Source organism: Scardinius erythrophthalmus (assembly GCF_964197995.2).
Source record: "Scardinius erythrophthalmus genome assembly, chromosome: 10".
Taxonomy (NCBI): Eukaryota; Metazoa; Chordata; class Actinopteri; order Cypriniformes; family Leuciscidae; genus Scardinius; species Scardinius erythrophthalmus.
Genome location: NC_138230.1, coordinates 5,429,319 through 5,450,100, shown reverse-complemented (window position 1 = coordinate 5,450,100; position 20,782 = coordinate 5,429,319). Strand labels below are relative to the sequence as shown.

The following is a 20,782-nucleotide window of genomic DNA, read 5'->3' as shown; positions in this document are numbered from 1 at the left end:
CTCCTACTTTATTATATGACAGATCCAGTTCTCTCAGGTGTGAGGGGTTTGATCTCAGAGCTGAAGTCAGAGCAGCACAACCTTCATCTGTAACACCACAATCACTCAACCTGTAGAGAACAATGACACTCTTCAGTCTCTCAGTTCAGGATCTACAGCTCAGATAAGCAGAACTTCACAATCAGACACTTAATCCACGGCACCATTAACAGGTCCAGTCTAAGGTTCAGACCCGCTTCTACAAACTGCTTGAGCGGGTTAGTCTCCATATCATAAAAATTACAAGAATATTCAATAACACTTTATTTAACAGTGTCCTTGTTACATCTGTTACATGAACTAATAACAGTAAATTATGCATAATTACATGCAACTAACCCTCAACCAAATCATAATCCTACCCTAACCCTATAGTGAGTACATGTAGTTGCTTAATATTACTCAGTACTTAAAGGTGCCCTAGAATGTGAAATTGAATTTATCTTGGCATAGTTAAATAACAAGAGTTCAGTACATGGACATGACATACAGTGAGTCTCAAACACCATAGTTTTCTCTTTCTTATTTAAATCTCGTTTTTGAAAAACACCCCTGAAAAACAGGCGAATCTCCACATAACACCGGCTGTGATGCAACAGTCGGGATCATTAATATGTACGCCTCCAAAAATTTGCATATGCCAGCCCATGCTCAGTGCCAGGCGGAACTGCACAGCCGAATCATCAGAAGTTCTGCAGGTGAAGAAACAAGCAAGGATCATAGGGAAAATGGCAGATCTGTCTATAATCTATCAGTTTAATTCGAAGTTGTTAGTTGCTCTGCCCATTTCACCACGGACTGTTTTTCTAACCAGGCTTCTCTCAGCGTCTCATACTGACGAAGGGGCAATTTCAACTAACGTTATATTCCCGCAAGCGGTAAGTAGTGATTTTATTAACGATAATTTACACTGTGTTATCTAGATCCAGCGCGATATTGTTTTTTCCTCGAGAGACATCGCGGCTTGGAAACGAGCGAGCGAATATTTTTTTAGCTCCTTCATCCGAGCCTCTGGAGAACCAGTGTGCTATGTGAATTTCTGATGTGTAATTGTTCAAGTCCAGACAGATAATCTTTCTCTCAAAGTCGTTCAACACTGTTTATGCATCAGTAAATCGCGTTGCAGTGATAAGATCTTCATTCACGCGATCAGCGATCGACAGGCTGTCATCTGCTCAATGCTCATCACTGCAACCTTTTATGTGATGGGAATAGATCTAAATACTTAAAAAACTTCTCATGATTCGTTAATCCCGATAGCTGTAATAGTATAAATGTATAAAAGCTGTAATAGTAAAAGTTTTCCAGATAGCTCTACATGTAATGCCAGATATTTCATATGCAAGCATGTCAGCCAATCACAGCAGTGGGCAACAACACTGAAGTCTCACAGCAGCCAATCACAGCAGTGGGCAACAACACTGAAGTCTCACAGCAGACACGCCCCTTCAAACTGAGTGTTCAAATCAGGGGATGAAATCAGGCTAGGAAATATGCCTTTTATTTCTAAAATATAACAAATTTTGATCTAAAAAACACACTAACATTATAAGGGCACCCCAGGAAACATTATAAAATAATAAAATAATCCATTCTACGGCACCTTTAAATATATAATTACACTGTAACAATGACACCTTAAAATAAAGTGTAACCGAATATAATTTTTTTTATGCAAATACCCAAAAATCATCAACATATCTGTATATGAACACGGTTGTCACATCTTTACATCATCCAGTCATGTTTAATCATTAATATTGTAAAATTATGTCAAACACATTGGAAAGAATCTAATGAAAATAAAATCAACATTCCCATTAGCAATTTCACAGTAGATTCTTTTTTTTTTTTTGTATGGCAATCATTATTTACCATTAAAATAGAGGACTATGTTGGGACATTTTATAAAATCTTACCCCAGTATCTCCAGTTTACAGTGAGGATCCTGCAGTAGATCAGAAAGCTGCTTGACTCCAGAATCTCCTACTTTATTCCCTGACAGATCCAGTTCTCTCAGGTGTGAGGGGTTTGATCTCAGAGCTGAAGTCAGAGCAGCACAACCTTCATCTGTAACACCACAATCCCACAACCTGTAGAGAACAATGACACTCTTCAGTCTCTCAGTTCAGGATCTACAGCTCAGATAAGCAGAACTTCACAATCAGAGACTTAATCCACAGCACCATTAGCAGGTCCAGTCTAAGGTTCAGACCCGCTTCTACAAACTGCTTGATTAGTTAGTTTCCATATCATAAAAATTGCAAATATATTCAATAACACTTTATTTAACAGTGTCCTTGTTACATATGTTACATGAACTAATAACAGTAAATTATGCATAATTACATGCAACTAACCCTCAACCAAATCCTAATCCTACCCTTACCCTATAGTGAGTACATGCAGTTGCTTAATATTACTCAGTACTAAAATATATAATTACACTGTAACAATGACACCATAAAATAAAGTGTAACCGAATATTATTTTTTTATACAAATGTAGCGGGTCCCGGCTAGGTCTCCGCTGGCAGATATATATATAATCCTCTCCTAGGAGTGCTCTGGAAATATATTAAATATTACAGAGAAATCAGTGACGCAGGAACACAGTTGCTCATTCTCCATTGACTCCGATTATATTTATTTTCAACTTCAATTTAACTTTGTATCTGCAATCATGAGTTGTTTTCTGTTATTTTTGTCTGCTTTGCATTTAAGCACAGGTTATATCCACATTTGGATAACATGAAGCAATATATTCTTGAAAGGTCTGTTTTCTAGGGCTTGCATAGACTAGTCGAGTAGTCGATAGATCGACTACTTCAACCACTAGTCGACGCTGTCGGAAACAATCGACTACTCGAGCGTCCATTAACCATAAATGAATTAAAAATGGCGAACGTCACCAACAGACATCACACGTCAGATGTGTGGAAGTATTTCATCAAGCATGACAAAAATATAGTAATTGGCCAACTCTGCAAGAGGCCGTTCACATATTGCGTCTAAAAACGTGTGGAAAGCGCGGCCGTGCCACTGTCTCCTACAAGCGCTTGCTCCCATGGCGTCTGTCGTTGCTATGCAACCATGAACTGCGCTCTCCATGATGACGACGAAGAAGTATCAGCAAAGGATTAATTGATTTCTAGCCCTTGCATTAGCTTTACTACTAGATATATTTCTGGAGATGAGAAGGAAAAACCCGCCTGGAAAAACTAGCGCACCACTTTGCTTCCAATATGAGCGCACTCGCCGCGCGCCTACATTTGAAATGTCGACCTTGAGCGCGGAAAAGACGCGATATGTGAACGGCCCGTCTAAAATGAAAGGCAAGAACGGCTATTTATTTGGCTTTAGACTGTTACATGAAAATTTTAAAATGAAATGTCATAATTATAATGTTTTGAGAGTTTACTTATGTAATTGTTGCATTAGGCTATGAATTAATAATGTTTATTGATAAGATCTAGCTATTTCATGTCTTTTCATTTACAGTAGCATGAACCACGAGTAGTCGAGTAACTCGAGTATTGTTTTGATAAGAAATCGACTAGCAGAAATCCGTAGTCGTGCAACCCATACTACACACGGACAACAGACGAACACCTAAATGTATACTCACATATTTTACAAACATTAGCTTATCAAAATTTGTATGAAACCAAAAACAAACATTTTCCATTTAAATCACATTTTTGGTCTATCATCAATCATATCTGCACTTTTCTCTCTAACATCTGTCATCTTTGTTCTCTTATCCAAAAGAGTATTTTTGTAATAAATGTACATTTTATAAGTGTTCACTTTATGCAACAGGATCATTCTCATTTGCAGTTTTGTCACATTTACACTATAAGAACTCACACTTCAAAAGTAAACATCTCTGCCTCATAACTTTGGTACTCAGTTCTATGAACTCTGTATTATTGTAATATTAACACACGTGCGCCCTTAAACATGGTCGCAGCCGTAACTGGTCTTATGCTGTACATTCACATTAACTTTTTACCCTTTAAACACATATAGCTGTTTTCCACACACGCTGAAATAACCCACAAATGCCCCGAAGCCATAAGAAAGAAATAAAAAACAATCTGTGGGCATCTGCCGCCATTTTCTCAACTGCGTATCGTCAATTTTAACTGTTTACACACTTGACATGTTTTTAGATTACGGAGCACACTTCACTGGGGATTCATATAAGCTTATAAACATCTGGAGTCACATAAAAGGTGTTTAACTGACCTGGAAATATATTAAATATTACAGAGAAATCAGTGACGCAGGAACACAGTTGCTCATTCTCCATTGACTCGGATTATGAGCTCATCTTGCTCTGCGCATCGCTAAATGTCCCCGTGTGACGCTACTCACGATTACTGCCATGTGTCCATTTTAGGAAACACATGTCATTGTGTGCTTTTTCCGTACCCTCTCATTAATATTCAATTATATAAATCAGAATAAAATAAAATACTATTGCAATAGAAGGAAAGGAAACAAAAAGTAATAATCTCATCAAAACTTATTTTGTGAGTGTCACACAAATACCCCAAAATCATCAACATATCTGTATATGAACACGGCTGTCACATCTTTACATCATCCAGTCATGTTTAATCTATCATTAATATTGTAAAATTATGTCAGAAACATTGGAAAAAATCTAATGAAAATAAAATCAACATTTACATTAGTAATTTCACAGTAGATTTTTTTTTGTATGGCAGTCATTATTTTACATTAAAATAGAGGACTATGTTGGGACATTTTATACAATCTTACCACAGTTTCTCCAGTTTACAGTGAGGATCCTTCAGTAGATCAGAAAGCTGCTTGACTCCAGAATCTCCTACTTTATTCCATGACAGACTCAGTTTTCTCAGGTGTGAGGGGTTTGATCTCAGAGCTGAAGTCAGAGCAGTACAACCTTCATCTGTAACACCACAATCACTCAACCTGTAGAGAACAATGACACTCTTCAGTCTCTCAGTTCAGCAAACACTGATATAAATGATAAGATATATATGAATTTCTCCTCAACAGATTTGTGTATGAAAGCAGTTGTCTCCTCTTCACATCATCCAATCATGCTTATAACTATTGTTGTGGAAAATATGCAATTGTCCTGTTACAAGTATGCCTTTTTGTAAACTAGTTAACCTGAAAATAATAAAACTATATTTAATTGAATCTAAGAAGCTCGCCTGCCAAAAGTCTTTGATTTCTAAAATACTGAACTGAACAGATCATGAAGAAGTCTTCTGACCTATAGATTGTTAGAATGAAAATTCAGATGCTTATGATTAAGGACAGATTTGACGTACTTTACCTAACCTGAGAATAATCAACATAAGGTTAAAGGTGTCTAGAAATACGCACCATAAAACACTATCAAAAACTATCAAAGGTAAAATGACCTCAGAAGCTTTGGATATAATCTACTGAAGATTAAACATCCTTTTCAGTAACTTGATGGTAAACTTTTTTGGTATATTTCTTTTTTGTATATCATTCATTATTCACCACAGGAGAGAAACAGACAACGTTGAGAGTATTAAATCATGTTTGATTCAAATTCAGAGTAGTTATTTATTCTTATGGAGCCTGGCTGATTTAGTTTAGGTCTAGTCATAGTTAAGGATAGCTCTTCATTGGTTCATGATTAGTTCATATCTTCGCTGATCATGAGTTCATGTTGAATTAACTATTGATTCAGGTATTAGGATATGATTATTCATGCACTGTTATCGTAAAGGGTTACTTAAGATATATTTGAATTTCTCATTTTACAGTATTGCTTTGGTACGAAAGCACATGCTAAAATAATAAATATGATCATGTTTTATCAGTGTAATGATTGTTGTCAGTGTGACTTACTGAAGTGATCTGGATTCTTTAACCACAGGCATCAGCTTCTGAAGAACTTCATCTGCTGTATTATTGGCTCCAATAAACTGTTTTAGTTCAAAATCATCCATCTTCTGCTCTGATGTCAGCAACACATAAACCAGAGCTGACCACTGTGAAGAGGAGAGTTCGGTTTCTCCTATTCCTCCAGATTTCAGATAATCTTGGATCTCCTGCATCAGAGAATCATCACCCAGTTCATTCAGACAGTGGAACAGATTGATGGATCTCTCTGGAGAGCTACTCTCCCTGATCTTCTGTTTGATGATCTGAACTGTTTCCTCTTTGTTGTAGGAGAAGCTTCCAGTCTGTGTCAGTAGTTCTCGTAAGAGAGTCTGATTGGACTCCAATGAGAGACCCAGAAGGAAACGCAGGAAAAGGTCCAGATGTCCATTCTTACTCTGTAAAGCCTCATCCACAGCTCTCTGATGCAGCTCAGATACTGAATGATATTTCATCTGATTTAAGATTTTAGAAAATAAACTTTGTTTGGTGTTGTCAAACACATTTCTGTTCTTATTTGTAAAGTGAATGTGTGCATATAGAGCTGCTAGATGTTCCTGGATACTCAGATGAACAAAGCAGAAGACTTTCCCCTGATACAAGCCCAACTCCTCTCTGAAGATCTGAGTGCACAATCCTGAGTACACTGATGCTTCTGTCACATCAATGCCACACTCTCTCAGGTCTTCCTCATAGAAGATCAGGTTGCCTTTCACAAGCTGCTGGAAAGCCAGTTTCCCCAGTTTGAGAATCATGTCTTCATCTTTCACTCTCTTCTCATAGTCCTTCTCATGTTTGATGTTGGTCTGAATGATCAGGAAGTGTGTGTACATCTGAGTGAGAGTCTTGGGAATCTCTCCTCTCTCTGCTTCACTCAACATCTCCTCTAGAACAGTGGCTGAGATCCAGCAGAACACTGGGATGTGGCACATGATGTGGAGGCTCCTCGAGGACTTCAGGTGTGTGATGATTGTATTGGCCAGACTCTGATCACTGATTCTCTTCCTGAAGTATTCCTCCTTCTGTGGCTCATTGAAGCCTCGTACCTCTGTCACTCGATGGACACACTCAGAGGGGACGAGATCCGCTGCTGCTGGTCTGGAGGTGATCCAGATGAGAGACGAGGGAAGCAGATTCCCCTCAATGAGGTTCATCAGCAGCTCGTCCACTGAGGCTGATTCAGATATATCACACAGTTTCACTTCGCTCTTAAAGTTCAGAGACAGACGACACTCATCCAGACCATCAAAGATGAACAACACTTTATATTCATCACTGGATATTTCCATTTCTTTAGTTTCAGGTAAAAAGACATGAAGAAGATCTGAAAGACTGAGTGTTTTGTCCTTCATCAAGTTGAGCTCTCTGAAAGGAAGTGGAAATATGAGCTGGACGTCCTGATTCTCTTTCCCTTCAGCCCAGTCCACAATGAACTTCTGCACAGAGACTGTTTTCCCAATGCCAGCGACTCCCTTTGTCAGCACAGTTCTGATGGGTTTGTCTTGTCCAGGTAAAGGTCTAAAGATGTCATTGCATTTGATCGGTGTGTCCTCTGTTGCTGCTCTCCTGGATTGTGTCTCAATCTGTCTCACCTCATGCTCATTATTGATCTCTCCACTTCCACTCTCTGTGATGTAGAGCTCTGTGTAGATCTCATTCAGGAGTGTTGGGTTTCCCTGCTTTGCTGTTCCTTCATACAAACACTGAAACTTCTTCAGTAGTTTTGATTTAAATGTGCTTTGGGCCAGTTGAGAATCACGACTAAAATAATAAATCATTAGATTAAAACGTAAATTGAAGAAGTAAAAGTGATAGCAAAATATCTTTATGTCTAGACAGAAATCTGTACCTCAGATTAGATGACATGCGTCTTCCCGTAAATGTTCCTCGAGTGTCCATAGACTGTTCACTAATTATGGACAAAGAAGGACAGAACAGAGACAATACAACAGAGATGAGAAAACAGGGACAAGAATTCATATAGTGTTCATATAGAGCCAGATAGAGGGTGCCAATGAGCGCCTCAATGCTCCTGTTAACACTTTAACATAACACTGTATTTTAGCACAAGTATATTTTGCGGCTGAATATTAAAACACTATCAAAAACTATCAAAAGTAAAATGACCTCAGAAGCTTTGGAAAGAATCTAATGAAGATTGAACATCCTTTTCAGTTACTTGATGATAAACTTTTTTTTATATATTATTTTTGTATAGCATTCATTATTCGCCACAGGAGAGAAACAGACAACGTTGAGAGTAATAAATCATGTTTGATTCAAATTCAGAGTACTTATTTATTCTTACGGAGCCTGGTTGATTTAGTTTACCCCTATATGTTAGTTAATGCATTAATTATCAAGCATGTACTAACATGTAAGTGCAATAAATTATCTCTTAATATTAAAAAAACAAACTATATAGTGTTTCAATCAAACATAAGGGCATCAGCCACAAAACAGTTTTGCCTCAAAGTAAATGATGAGGAGATACTACCAGTTACCTCCACAAAGTTTTTAGGGGTTTACATTGATAAATGTCTAAATTTTAAATGCCAAATTGATCACTTGATGCAGAAGCTCTCAAAATATGTTGGTTTGTTTTTTAGAATACGGCACTATCTTACATTACCTGCTCTTCTCACCCTGTATAAAACTCTGTTTGAACCTCACATTAGCTATTGTAATGTAATTTGGTGTAATACTTACCCGAGTCACTTAAATAAATTAATAAGTCTACAAAAGAAGATAATACGAGCCATGTCGTGGTCTAGGTATAACACTCCCACAAGACCGTTCTTTCACTGTTATGGTCTACTCCGGCTTACTGAGTTGAATATATACCACAATGCGTGCATTATGCACCAAGTGGTTAATGTGACAAATAGCAGGCTATCTCAGCTCATTCCAATTAGTAGTCCGCTTCACGCGCATGCCACTAGGAATAAATACCTGATCACTGGTAAAAATAGAAGACTTAAAAGTGCAAGTTTGAGCATTACAAGTAGAGGTCCAAAGATTTGGAATGAGTTAGATGGCAAGCTGAAGGTGCTGAATTCTGTATCCATCTTTAAGAAATTATTAAAAAAGGAACTTTTACGTTTGTATCTACACCCTATTCAGTAGCCTACCCAGATCATAGTAGATTCTAAAAGCATTGTCCTGATTTCCTTTTTTGTGTTTTATGTTGTATGGTGTATTTTGGTATGATTCCATTGTTGTGTGATTTGGTGTTAAATTTGTTTTTTTTTGTTTTGTTTTTTTGTTCAGTTTAAGTATTCGTTTTTAATGTATTACTGGTATGTCAATATGTCCTCAGGCTCCCTACTATAAGCTTGGATAGCTTCTTTGGGAGACCTGATTCACACATGAATATATGTGCTATCTGAATTATGCCATTTGTTCTGATATTATGTGTGGGTGAACTAATAAATAAATAAATAAATAAATAAATAAATGTAGTTAAGGCTGCTGTTATTCATGTATGAATCCTTATGACTGCTGTTGTAGTTAAGGATAGCTCTTCATTGGTTCATTATTAGTTCATATCTTCGGTAATCATGAGTTCATGTTGAAATAACTATTAATTCAGTTATTAGGATATGATAATTCATGTACTGTTATTGTAAAGGGTTACCTATGATATATATTAATTTCTCCTATTACAGAATTGCTTTGGTTAGAAAACACATGCTAAAATAATAAATATGATCATGTTTTATCAGTGTAATGATTGTTGTCAGTGTGACTTACTGAACTGATCTGGATTCTTTAACCACCGGCATCAGCTTCTGAAGAACTTCACCTGCTGTATTTTGTGCTCCAATAAACTGTTTTAGATTAAAATCATCCAGCTTCTGCGCGGATGTCAGCAACACATAAACCAGAGCTGACTTCTGTGAAGAGGAGAGTTTGGTTCCTCTTATTTTTCCAGATTTCAGATAATCATGGATCTCCTGCATCAGAGAATCATCACCCAGTTCATTCAGACAGTGGAACAGATTGATGGATCTCTCTGTTGAGCGATTCTCCCTGATCTTCTGTTTGATGTACTGAACTGTTTCCTCTTTGTTGTAGGAGAAGCTTCCAGTCTGTGTCAGTAGTTCTCGTAAGAGAGTCTGATTGGACTCCAATGAGAGACCCAGAAGGAAACGCAGGAAAAGGTCCAGATGTCCATTCTTACTCTGTAAAGCCTCATCCACAGCTCTCTGATGCAGCTCAGATAATGAAGGATATTTCATCTGATTTAAGATTTCAGAAAATAAACTTTGTATGGTTTTGTCAAACACATTTATGTTCTCATATGTAAAGTGAATGTGTGCATATAGAGCTGCTAGATGTTCCTGGATACTCAGATGAACAAAGCAGAAGACTTTCCCCCAATACAAGCCCAACTCCTCTCTGAAGATCTGAGTGCACAATCCTGAGTAAACTGATGCTTCTGTCACATCAATGCCACACTCTCTCAGGTCTTCCTCATAGAAGATCAGGTTGCCTTTCACAAGCTGCTGGAAAGCCAGTTTCCCCAGTTTGAGAATCATGTCTTCATCTTTCACTCTCTTCTCATAGTCCTTATCATGTTTGATGTTGGTCTGAATGATCAGGAAGTGTGTGTACATCTGAGTGAGAGTCTTGGGAATCTCTCCTCTCCGTGATTTCCTCAACATCTCCTCTAGAACAGTGGCTGAGATCCAGCAGAACACTGGGATGTGGCACATGATGTGGAGTCTCCTCGAGGACTTCAGGTGTGTGATGATTGTATTGGCCAGACTCTGATCACTGATTCTCTTCCTGAAGTATTCCTCCTTCTGTTTCTCATTGAAGCCTCGTACCTCTGTCACTCGATGGACACACTCAGAGGGGACGAGATCCGCTGCTGCTGGTCTGGAGGTGATCCAGATGAGAGACGAGGGAAGCAGATTCCCCTCAATGAGGTTCATCAGCAGCTCGTCCACTGAGGCTGATTCAGATATTTCACACAGTTTCACTTCGCTCTTAAAGTTCAGAGACAGACGACACTCATCCAGACCATCAAAGATGAACAACACTTTATATTTATCACTGGATATTTCCATTTCTGTTGTTTCAGGGAAAAAGACATGAAGAAGATCTGAAAGACTGTGTGTTTTGTCCTTCATCAAGTTGAGCTCTCTGAAAGGAAGTGGAAATATGAGCTGGACGTCCTGATTCTCTTTCCCTTCAGCCCAGTCCACAATGAACTTCTGCACAGAGACCGTTTTCCCAATGCCAGCGACTCCCTTTGTCAGCACAGTTCTGATGGGTTTGTCTTGTCCGGGTAAAGGTCTAAAGATGTCATTGCATTTGATCGGTGTGTCCTCTGTTGTTGCTCTCCTGGATTGTGTCTCAATCTGTCTCACCTCATGCTCATTATTGATCTCTCCCCTTCCACTCTCTGTGATGTAGAGCTCTGTGTAGATGTCATTCAGGAGTGTTGGGTTTCCCTGCTTTGCTGTTCCTTCATACAGACACTGAAACTTCTTCAGCAGATTTGATTTAAATGTGCTTTGGGCCAGTTGAGAATCACGACTGAAAGAATAAATGTTAGATTACAACATAAATTAAAGAAGTAAAAGTGATAGCAAAATATCTTTATGACAGAAATGTTGTACCTCAGATTAGATGACATGTGTCTTCCCCTAAATGTTCCCCGAGTGTCCATAGACTGTTCACTAATTGTGGACAAACACGGACAGAACAGAGACAATACAACAGAGTCGAGAAAACAGAGACAAGAATTCATATAGTGTTCATATTGAGCCAGATAGAGCGGTGCCAATGAGCGCCTCAACGCTCCTGTTAACACTTTTAAAATGACACTGTATTTTAGCACAAGTATATTTTGCAGCTGAATATTATTATACAAAATAAATAACTTTTAAAATGTTATTAGAAAGACGATGATCAGAAACATTTAAGTTGAGCGTTTAAACTGTAAGGGGGAATTAATAAAATGGTCAGAAATGGCCCTGTCTGTATTTAATGTTTTAATCATGTAATTGAAGTGTTCGTCTGTCTTCTGTGTGAAGACACAAGAGATTGTTCGGACACTGATAACAGCGGCAACACACACTCAGCATGAGTTCAAAAACTCCACATTCCAGCACCAGAATGAAATTAACACAAACTAATGAAATTAACACTCTTGCTAATCAACTGGAGATGTTTCATGTGTATTAGGCAGAGATGGGGGACTCGAGTCAATGACTTGACTCGAGTCAGACTTAAGTCGCAAATTTTAGGACTTGAGACTTGCTTGACAAATATTAATAAAAGACTTGACTTTGACTTGATATTCATGACTTGAGACTTGACTCGGACTTGAGGTAAATGACTCAAAATAACTTGTCTTTTTTAAAATAAATATATGCATTTGAACGCACCGCAACAATCACGTGACGCAGCAGGCAAGCAGAGATCACTACTAACGAACGACGTAAGAGCAGTGAGTGACTGAACATGGAAGGCGCCACGCCAAAAATAACCACGTCGAATTTCATTCGACACTTCAAATCCCACAAACAAATGTAAGTGACGAAGTCAGTCATAGTTTTCAGCTGTTGCTAACGTCTTGGCTAATAAAAGGTTACTTACTAGTTGTGTGATAGACTTGAAGTTTTGTACAAGGCAGTCGAATATTATTGGGGGAAAAAATACAAAAATCCTTTATTTCATCATGATGGCTTTAATATTTTAACCCCCTGGGGTCGGCGGTATCGCCGGCGATACCAACTTGCATTTTTTCTTACCAGTTAAAAAGAAATTAATTTTGCTCTGTTGACTTTGATATTACAAACAAGTTTCATACATCAATCAATTCTGTTAAATGTGTATTATTTTTGTGTATACTCACAATAAAAACAAAGTGTTGTGCTTTTTGCCAAATAAAGAAAAATAAACATAATGCGAGTTCTGCCTTCTCTCTGTCAGTGTAGTCCATTCTGAAATGCGTCCGAAAATGAACTGTAACTCAGCGAATACTCAGTCAAACAGGCATACAGACACACAGGCATGAAGCTTGAATTCTCTTCTTTTAAATGAAGTAATTTATATAAAAAACAAATATTCTCATCTTGTGAAATCTGTATTAAAAGAGAGCGATTCCAGTCGAGCTCATTACAGCTCATTCAAATGTAATGTGACTCCGCCCACGGAGAGCGCGCCTATTCAAACGCAAAAGTCTGAGGCAATCCACGCAAACCTGTGAACGCCCTCATATCAGCTCGAGAAAACACAAGTTTATTCAGATCATTGCTTGTTTACACCATCTCGCAGCGCTGTGAGGAATAATAATAATGGAAAATGTCCCTCAGAAGTGCGGGTATTTCGAGGGGCAAGGATCCGACTGAGCTGAGGAATACTGTGTAGTAAGTTTTTTTTTTCTTCTCACGTGAATCGCGTTTCTGTGAATGAACGGCAGCCGCAGAGATGCGCGCTGTTTACCACAGCTCACAAAAAGACAGTTTAACCCTCTGAGGTCGACAAAAACACGGGCGCGTTTTGCTGGATTTTCTCCACATTGTAGCACTATAAACTTAAATTACTCAGTCATTTATAGTCATACAGAAAAAAGAAATATAAAAAAAGAATCTGTGATATTTGTTCTTTTGTATGTGTCCACTTACAATCAAACCAAAACATTGTGCTTTTTTAAAATAAAGAAAATAAACAGGGTGTGCGTTCTGCCTCTCCGTCGCGGTTAACTTTTTTTTCTTGAGCACGTCTATAAACTGAAACAAAACTCAGCGAATACTTGTCACACATTTATGAGCCATATACCTTTATAAACATTTAAGTGTGTACTTTTAAATGATCGGATTCAAAACGAAAACAAATATTCTCTGTTTAAGTAATTTGTATAAAAACCAACAAGATGTCCAGCTTCTCAAACGCTTCCTCATTACAGTTAATTTGGCCACGCCCACTCGCGCAAAAGATATTCACATGCAAATCTCCACATGGACCGCGTCTCGCTCATTACCTCAACAACAAAACACTTCACTTCACTTTTCGTCGAGTTTGAAAGACGTGCCTGAGCTTACATTGGATTTAGGCTACCTCAGAAGAAAAAGAACGCGATTTGAAGACAAGAAAGGAGTAAGGTAAGAAATTCTTACATATTAGTTTGTTATTGTTGCATAAATGTCACGTTGCAGTTGAACTGTTGCTAGATATATGGGGAATATTATAATATTTAGACCCGTGTTTACTGTTACTGTGTTTGTGGATATCTGCTCAAACGTAGATATGTATATGGTAACCATAATGTTTTATATTTGAGCGCGATCGCGTTTGAATGTATCATATTTTTGATAGCGATCGCGTTTGAATGTATCATATTTTCCTGCGCGATCGCGTTTGAATGTACACATCATATTTTGGATGAAAGCAAAACGCACCAAACGGCTTCATGTTTTTATTATTATCTCATTTCATATCATCATAACGGATGGAAACATTTGAAGTAACATGATAATCAATATATTTTTCTCTAGCTTAGTTGTTACTGAAATCTTTTTGAAAATATATATTCACCTTATTCCGCCCCGCCCACTTTTACTTCTGTCCAGTACTTCCGTTGTAAACCAACTTCCGGTTTAGCGGACCCTCATTCAATTTCGAGGAGAACTGCAGAGAAGTCTCTCTGATAAAATGTCACATAAGATAAGCTAATTTGTGCCAAATGTGCTATGTACGTGTGTACCAACAGCACAGCAATGCACTGTTTCTAACTGTAACTCAGCGAATACTCAGTCAAACAGGCATACAGACACACAGGCATGAAGCTTGAATTCTCTTCTTTTAAATGAAGTAATTTATATAAAAAACAAATATTCTCATCTTGTGAAATCTGTATTAAAAGAGAGCGATTCCAGTCGAGCTCATTACAGCTCATTCAAATGTAATGTGACTCCGCCCACGGAGAGCGCGCCTATTCAAACGCAAAAGTCTGAGGCAATCCACGCAAACCCGTGAACGCCCTCATATCAGCTCGAGAAAACATATAATATTATAATATTTAGACCCGTGTTTACTGTTACTGTGTTTGTGGATATCTGCTCAAACGTAGATATGTATATGGTAACCATAATGTTTTATATTTGAGCGCGATCGCGTTTGAATGTATCATATTTTTGATAGCGATCGCGTTTGAATGTATCATATTTTCCTGCGCGATCGCGTTTGAATGTACACATCATATTTTGGATGAAAGCAAAACGCACCAAACGGCTTCATGTTTTTATTATTATCTCATTTCATATCATCATAACGGATGGAAACATTTGAAGTAACATGATAATCAATATATTTTTCTCTAGCTTAGTTGTTACTGAAATCTTTTTGAAAATATATATTCACCTTATTCCGCCCCGCCCACTTTTACTTCTGTCCAGTACTTCCGTTGTAAACCAACTTCCGGTTTAGCGGACCCTCATTCAATTTCGAGGAGAACTGCAGAGAAGTCTCTCTGATAAAATGTCACATAAGATAAGCTAATTTGTGCCAAATGTGCTATGTACGTGTGTACCAACAGCACAGCAATGCACTGTTTCTCGGGGTAATTTTTAAACGACTTTTAGGTGTTTATATGACCCGTCTGCCTGTCTGATCGCAGCCCGGCCGATGTGTAGTGTTTACCCTACATTAGCCACAAACATCTAATGTTGTAATGGTCTCACTACAGGACACATACACATGCTATACCTTGTTTGAAAGCTATGGTCCTCTAGAATTCAGTCGCTGGATTTATTTTATAGCCATTACTTGTGTTAGAGATCAAACCATAAGAAATTGCAGCTAGCAGTTAGCTAAGCTAACGTTACCCTCTTGTTCATCTAGTTGAGGCTCTACTTTCTTTCTACACCAGTTCTTGGCTATTTTTTTTCTCATCTGTTGGCTATACACTGCAAATGTATCTGGTGATTAAGCAAACAAACTGTGGTGTAATAATGTTTCAAACTTTACATGTAGTAGTGTTTGTGCACATCTTCATAACTAAGTAATAGCTATTAGAAAGACACAGCTATTAAATAATTTGATTGTGGCATTGTTTCAAAAGCTTCAAGTGAAATGTACTTTAGTACGTTGCAGCAGTTGTTAATAACCATAGGCCAACACATTTGGCTATAATAGTATAGTCTATCTACTTATATCAAGACAGATAACAGATTGGACCAGGACAAACAAAGCGCTAAGTAGCTAAACCAGGAAGTGAGATTACGCGGATGGCGCCACCCAGTGCTACTTCCGGAATAAGGTGAATAGGCTGCTATATTGTTATTATTTTATGCAGCACTGCGCATAGCCTATACCTACAAGGCACAACAAACCTGGTGTTCATTATATAATATATTGTTGGAAACATTTGTGTGAGTGTGTGTGTGTATTCTGTGAATTTTAAAAAGCAATTTTAACAAGAAAAATCTAAAATGTATTCCCAAAATCGTGCAGGCCTTTCTCTTGATATCAGTATGTTCACTTTTTTTTTTTTTTTTTTTTGTCAGGGCCTAGATGCCACTGAGTCCTGCTGACTTCAACGTTCACAGTACATGTCTCTGTACATGAACATGGTACTTTTTTGTTGTGTATCTTTGGATTATGTTTTGTTGTAAATAAATCCAAACAATTTTAAAAGCCATTCTTTTTTAAATCTCCTCATTCTTTGTGCAAGGGTGGTCAGAATGATGGGCCCTGATAAGCTCCTAATAGGGCCATTAGGGAGGTTCTTTGTCTTTCTCAGGTGTGGAAAGCTTTCATATTAATGAGATGATCTGCCCCTTCGCATATTGCTTTATCACACAAAACACGTCGTAAATTTTTTAAATCAATATATTGTCTTCTCTGAATGAGCAGTCAGGGTGATTCTCACATAGTTTTAGAGCAAATATTCCAGGCTACGTCATACAATTTTCAAAAGTCTTGTGAAGAAATAATCAGTATGGGTTTCATGACCTTATTTCAGTGAGAATTTATTTTTGTATTTTCACAAACCACGCATAAATGTCATTATCTCAAAACTTCAAACTTTTACATACATGCTGCTGATATATTATTGTAGCAGAGTTTGTGCTGAATACAGTGTAATTAGACTTTAGCCATGAAAATGTCACAAGTAACAGAAATAACCACAAATGTCAGAGCATGTCAGAACACCTCCAGGGCCCAGAAAACAGCTCAGACCTCAGAGGGTTAAATTTAAATCGCGTGTGTGAATGAATGATGATGTTTTAGCAAACTGTATTGCTATACTGAGATGAGAAAAAATCGACTTAAATATGTTGAAATAAAATGTAGGCTATTTGTATAAGCAATGTATTAAACTGCAAATTAACATTTATATGCCGTAATATTTCATAAAAACAAAGTTACAGTCAGGCAAAATATGAAAGACAACATTTTGTTGACTAGATTTGGGTACAGTTTTTACTGTAGAATATACTGCCATATCAAATAAGCTTTTGTTTAGCAATTTCTGCTCATATATTATATATATATATATATATATATATATATATATATATTTCACACGACTCGCAAGCGTCTTGGAAGCGTTTCCATGCAAAATTGAATAGGAAAATCGTCTCGGTTACGTATGTAACCCTCGTTCCCTGAGTAGGGAACGGAGACATTACGTCGGATGACGACGAATGGGGTTTCGCTTAGAAAGCCTATCATCTTCGAGTATATAAAACGAGCCAATGGCAATGAAATGCCATGGGTCTGCGGAATTTGCATAGCGTATCTCCGCCCCACGCAGGGGGTATATAAGGAAGTGCGCGAGCAACATGCAGATATGTCTTCGCTGAGGAGCCGAGACTGAACTCAGGCGTTCCAGCGGTACAGCGGAAGTGGCAGGGAGACGTAACGTCTTCTCTACTCAGGGAACGAGGGTTACATACGTAACCGAGACGTTCCCTTTCGTTGTCACTCCGGGTTACGTCGGATGACGACGAATGGGGTTCCCAGTGTAATCACGCCACCTCTCGACTGTCTTCCAGTGCCCTGCGTAGGGTCTGAGCTCCCTGTCGTGAGACTAGCACGGACGAAGGAGTCCTACTTAACACAGGAATACCAAGGTACTCTGGGAAGCATATCCAGTGGAAATATGCAATCATGCCCAGCCCGAAGGGGGGGACTTAAGAATACACATATGACCCGAAGGAACTGCATATGGAGAATCACTGGGGTGTCCAGCCGCAGGTGGAATATTTCAACCCCAGGGGTGGCAAGGTGGCTTGCCAAGGGAAAAACACATGCTCAAGGAGGCTTACAGTGGAATACACATGTGGGGGTCGCCCGGAGGGGAACCATGCACATGGAGGCACCTAGCCAACGCGAAAGCTGCCGGTGGCATAACTCTGGCGTTGACGTCGTCAGTGCTGGAGGAGACTCAGGGCTTATTAGGCTCACCTGAGTAAATACCGCACGTATCCCGTCCGTGGAGAGGAATGGCGAGCAAGCGAAGACACCTGAGCAGAATCTAGTACCAGCTAGTTGAGGCGAGTACATGAGAAGAAACTGGCTCCACTCGGAGATTGTAGAATCTCACGAATGTGTTAGGTGTCGCCCAGCCTGCAGCTCTGCAGATGTCTGTTAGCGAGGCGCCATGCGCTAGAGCCCAAGAGGATGCCACACTCCGGGTGGAGTGGGCCGTCACACCAAGGGGGCATGGTCGACCTTGCTGCTGGTAAGCCAAGCAATGGCGTCCACTATCCAGTGAGACAACCTTTGCTTGGAGAGAGCCTTTCCCTTCAGCTTCCCACCATAACAGACAAAGAGCTGGTCTGAGGTCCTGAAACACTGCGTTCTGTCACGTAAGCATGGAGGGCGCGTACTGGACAGAGCAGTGCCAAGGCTGGGTCTGCCTCCTCCAAGGCAGCGCTTGCAGGTTCACCACCTGATCTCGAAATGGTGTGGTGGGAACCTTGGGCACATATCCAGGCCGGGGTCTCAGGATCACGTGAGAGTTAGCCGGCCCGAATTCCAGGCACGCTTCGTCAACCGAAAATGCCTGCAGGTCCCCTACCCTCTTGATGGAGGCCAATGCAACCAGGAGCGCTGTCTTCATTGACAGGAACTTAAGCTCCACTGATTGCAGAGGCTCAAAGGGAGCACTCTGCAGGGCAGTTAAAACCACTGAGAGGTCCCAAGAGGGTACGAGGGGAGGACGAGGAGGATTCAGTCTCCTGGCTCCCCTCAGGAACCTGACGATCAGGTCGTGCTTTCCCCAGGACTTACCATCAACTGCGTCGTGATGTGCGGCAATGGCGGCAACATACACTTTCAGGGTGGAGGGAGACAGCCTTCGCTCCAACCCTTCTTGCAGGAAGGAAAGCACGACACTGATGGGGCATTTCGTGGGTTCAAGATTTTTAGAAGAACACCAGTTGACGAAGAGGTTCCACTTCAACGCATAGACATGTCTCGTGGACGATGCTCTAGCGGAAGTGATGGTAGCCACCACCGCTGGTGGTAGGGTACTCAAACCTACCTCGTCCCGTCCAGGAGCCACACGTGGAGGTTCCACAGATCGGGACGAGGGTGCCATAAGGTGCCCCGTCCCTGAGAAAGCAGGTCCTTCCTCAGGGGAATAGGCCAGGGAGGTGCTGTCGCGAGGAGAACTAGTTCTGGGAACCAGGTGCGGTTGTGCCAATACGGGGCAACCAAAATTACCTGCTCCTCGTCCTCCCTGATCTTGCGCAAGGTCTGCGCAAGAAGGCTCACTGGGGGAAACGCATACTTGCGGAAGCCCCGCGGCCAGCTGTGCGCCAGTGCATCCGTGCCGAGCGTGCCCTCGGTCAGGGAATAAAACAGGTCGCAATGGGACGAGTCGTGGGAGGCAAACAGATCTACCTGTGCGTCCCCGAACTGATCCCAAACCAGCTGGACCGTCTGGGGATGGAGTCGCCATTCTCCAGCGAGAGGCCGAAGCCGAGACAGCCTGGTTCAGGTCTCCCGGGATATAAATGGCTTGAAGCGACCTCAGATGCTTCTGACTCCATATGAGGAGGTGGCGGGCGAGTTGCGACATACGGCGGGAGCGTAGACCACCTTGACGGTTGATGTACGCTACTGTGGCGGTATTGTCTGATCGGACTAGTACGTGTTGACCCCTGAGCAACGCCCGAAAGCGGTGCAGGGCAAGGCGTACAGCCAGCAACTCGAGGCAATTGACATGCCAAAGGCGCTGGGGTCCTGTCCTGTCCATTGCACATGGCACCCCAACCCGTGGTGGAGGCATCTGTTACAACAACATGCCTGGAAGCTCGTTCTAAGGGAACTCCGGCCCGTAGAAAATTGAGGTTCGACTACGGGGAAAAGGTCTGACGGCAGGTCGGAGTCACTGGGACTCGGAGCCTGCCGTGTTGCCATGCCCACCTCGGGACTCGATCGCGAAGCCAAAGCTGAAGCGGTCTCATATGAAGCAAACCGAGCGGCGTTACTGCGGCTGCCATATGCCCCAGGAGCCTCTGAAAAAGTCTCAGTGGGACCGCACTCAAGTCAGCAGTGACTGCGCGCGCTCGCTCGTAAGCTGCGCGCACATGGCGACCGAGTCGATTTCCATACCGAGAAAAGAGATCCTCTGCACTGGGCAGAGTTTGCTCTTCTCCCAGTTGACCCGAAGGCCCAGACGAGCTAGGTGCCGGAGCACAAGGTCCCTGTGTCCGCAAACCTGGTCTCGAGAGTGAGCTAGGATCAGCCAGTCGTCGAGATAGTCAGGATGTGAACCCCGTGTTCGCGTAGGGGAACAAGGGCTGCCTCGACGACCTTCGTGAAGACGCGAGGAGCCTGATGGTTCTCCGACC

The 20,782-nt window shown here is 40.6% G+C and overlaps 1 protein-coding gene across 1 annotated transcript in view; it reads right to left on the bottom strand.

Annotated features, from left to right (window-relative positions):
- The window catches only part of LOC308697125 (uncharacterized protein), a 450,215-nt gene that overhangs the window by 412,602 nt on the left and 16,831 nt on the right, over window positions 1-20,782 (bottom strand). Inside the window, exons 6-11 of the mRNA XM_081376238.1 lie at window positions 11,588-11,647; window positions 9,711-11,504; window positions 7,807-7,866; window positions 5,925-7,718; window positions 4,830-5,003; window positions 1,959-2,132 (exon numbers count right to left, since the gene is read on the bottom strand). Coding sequence (XP_081232364.1) covers window positions 1,959-2,132; window positions 4,830-5,003; window positions 5,925-7,718; window positions 7,807-7,866; window positions 9,711-11,504; window positions 11,588-11,647 — 4,056 coding nt within the window. The remainder of the gene's footprint in view (window positions 1-1,958; window positions 2,133-4,829; window positions 5,004-5,924; window positions 7,719-7,806; window positions 7,867-9,710; window positions 11,505-11,587; window positions 11,648-20,782) is intronic.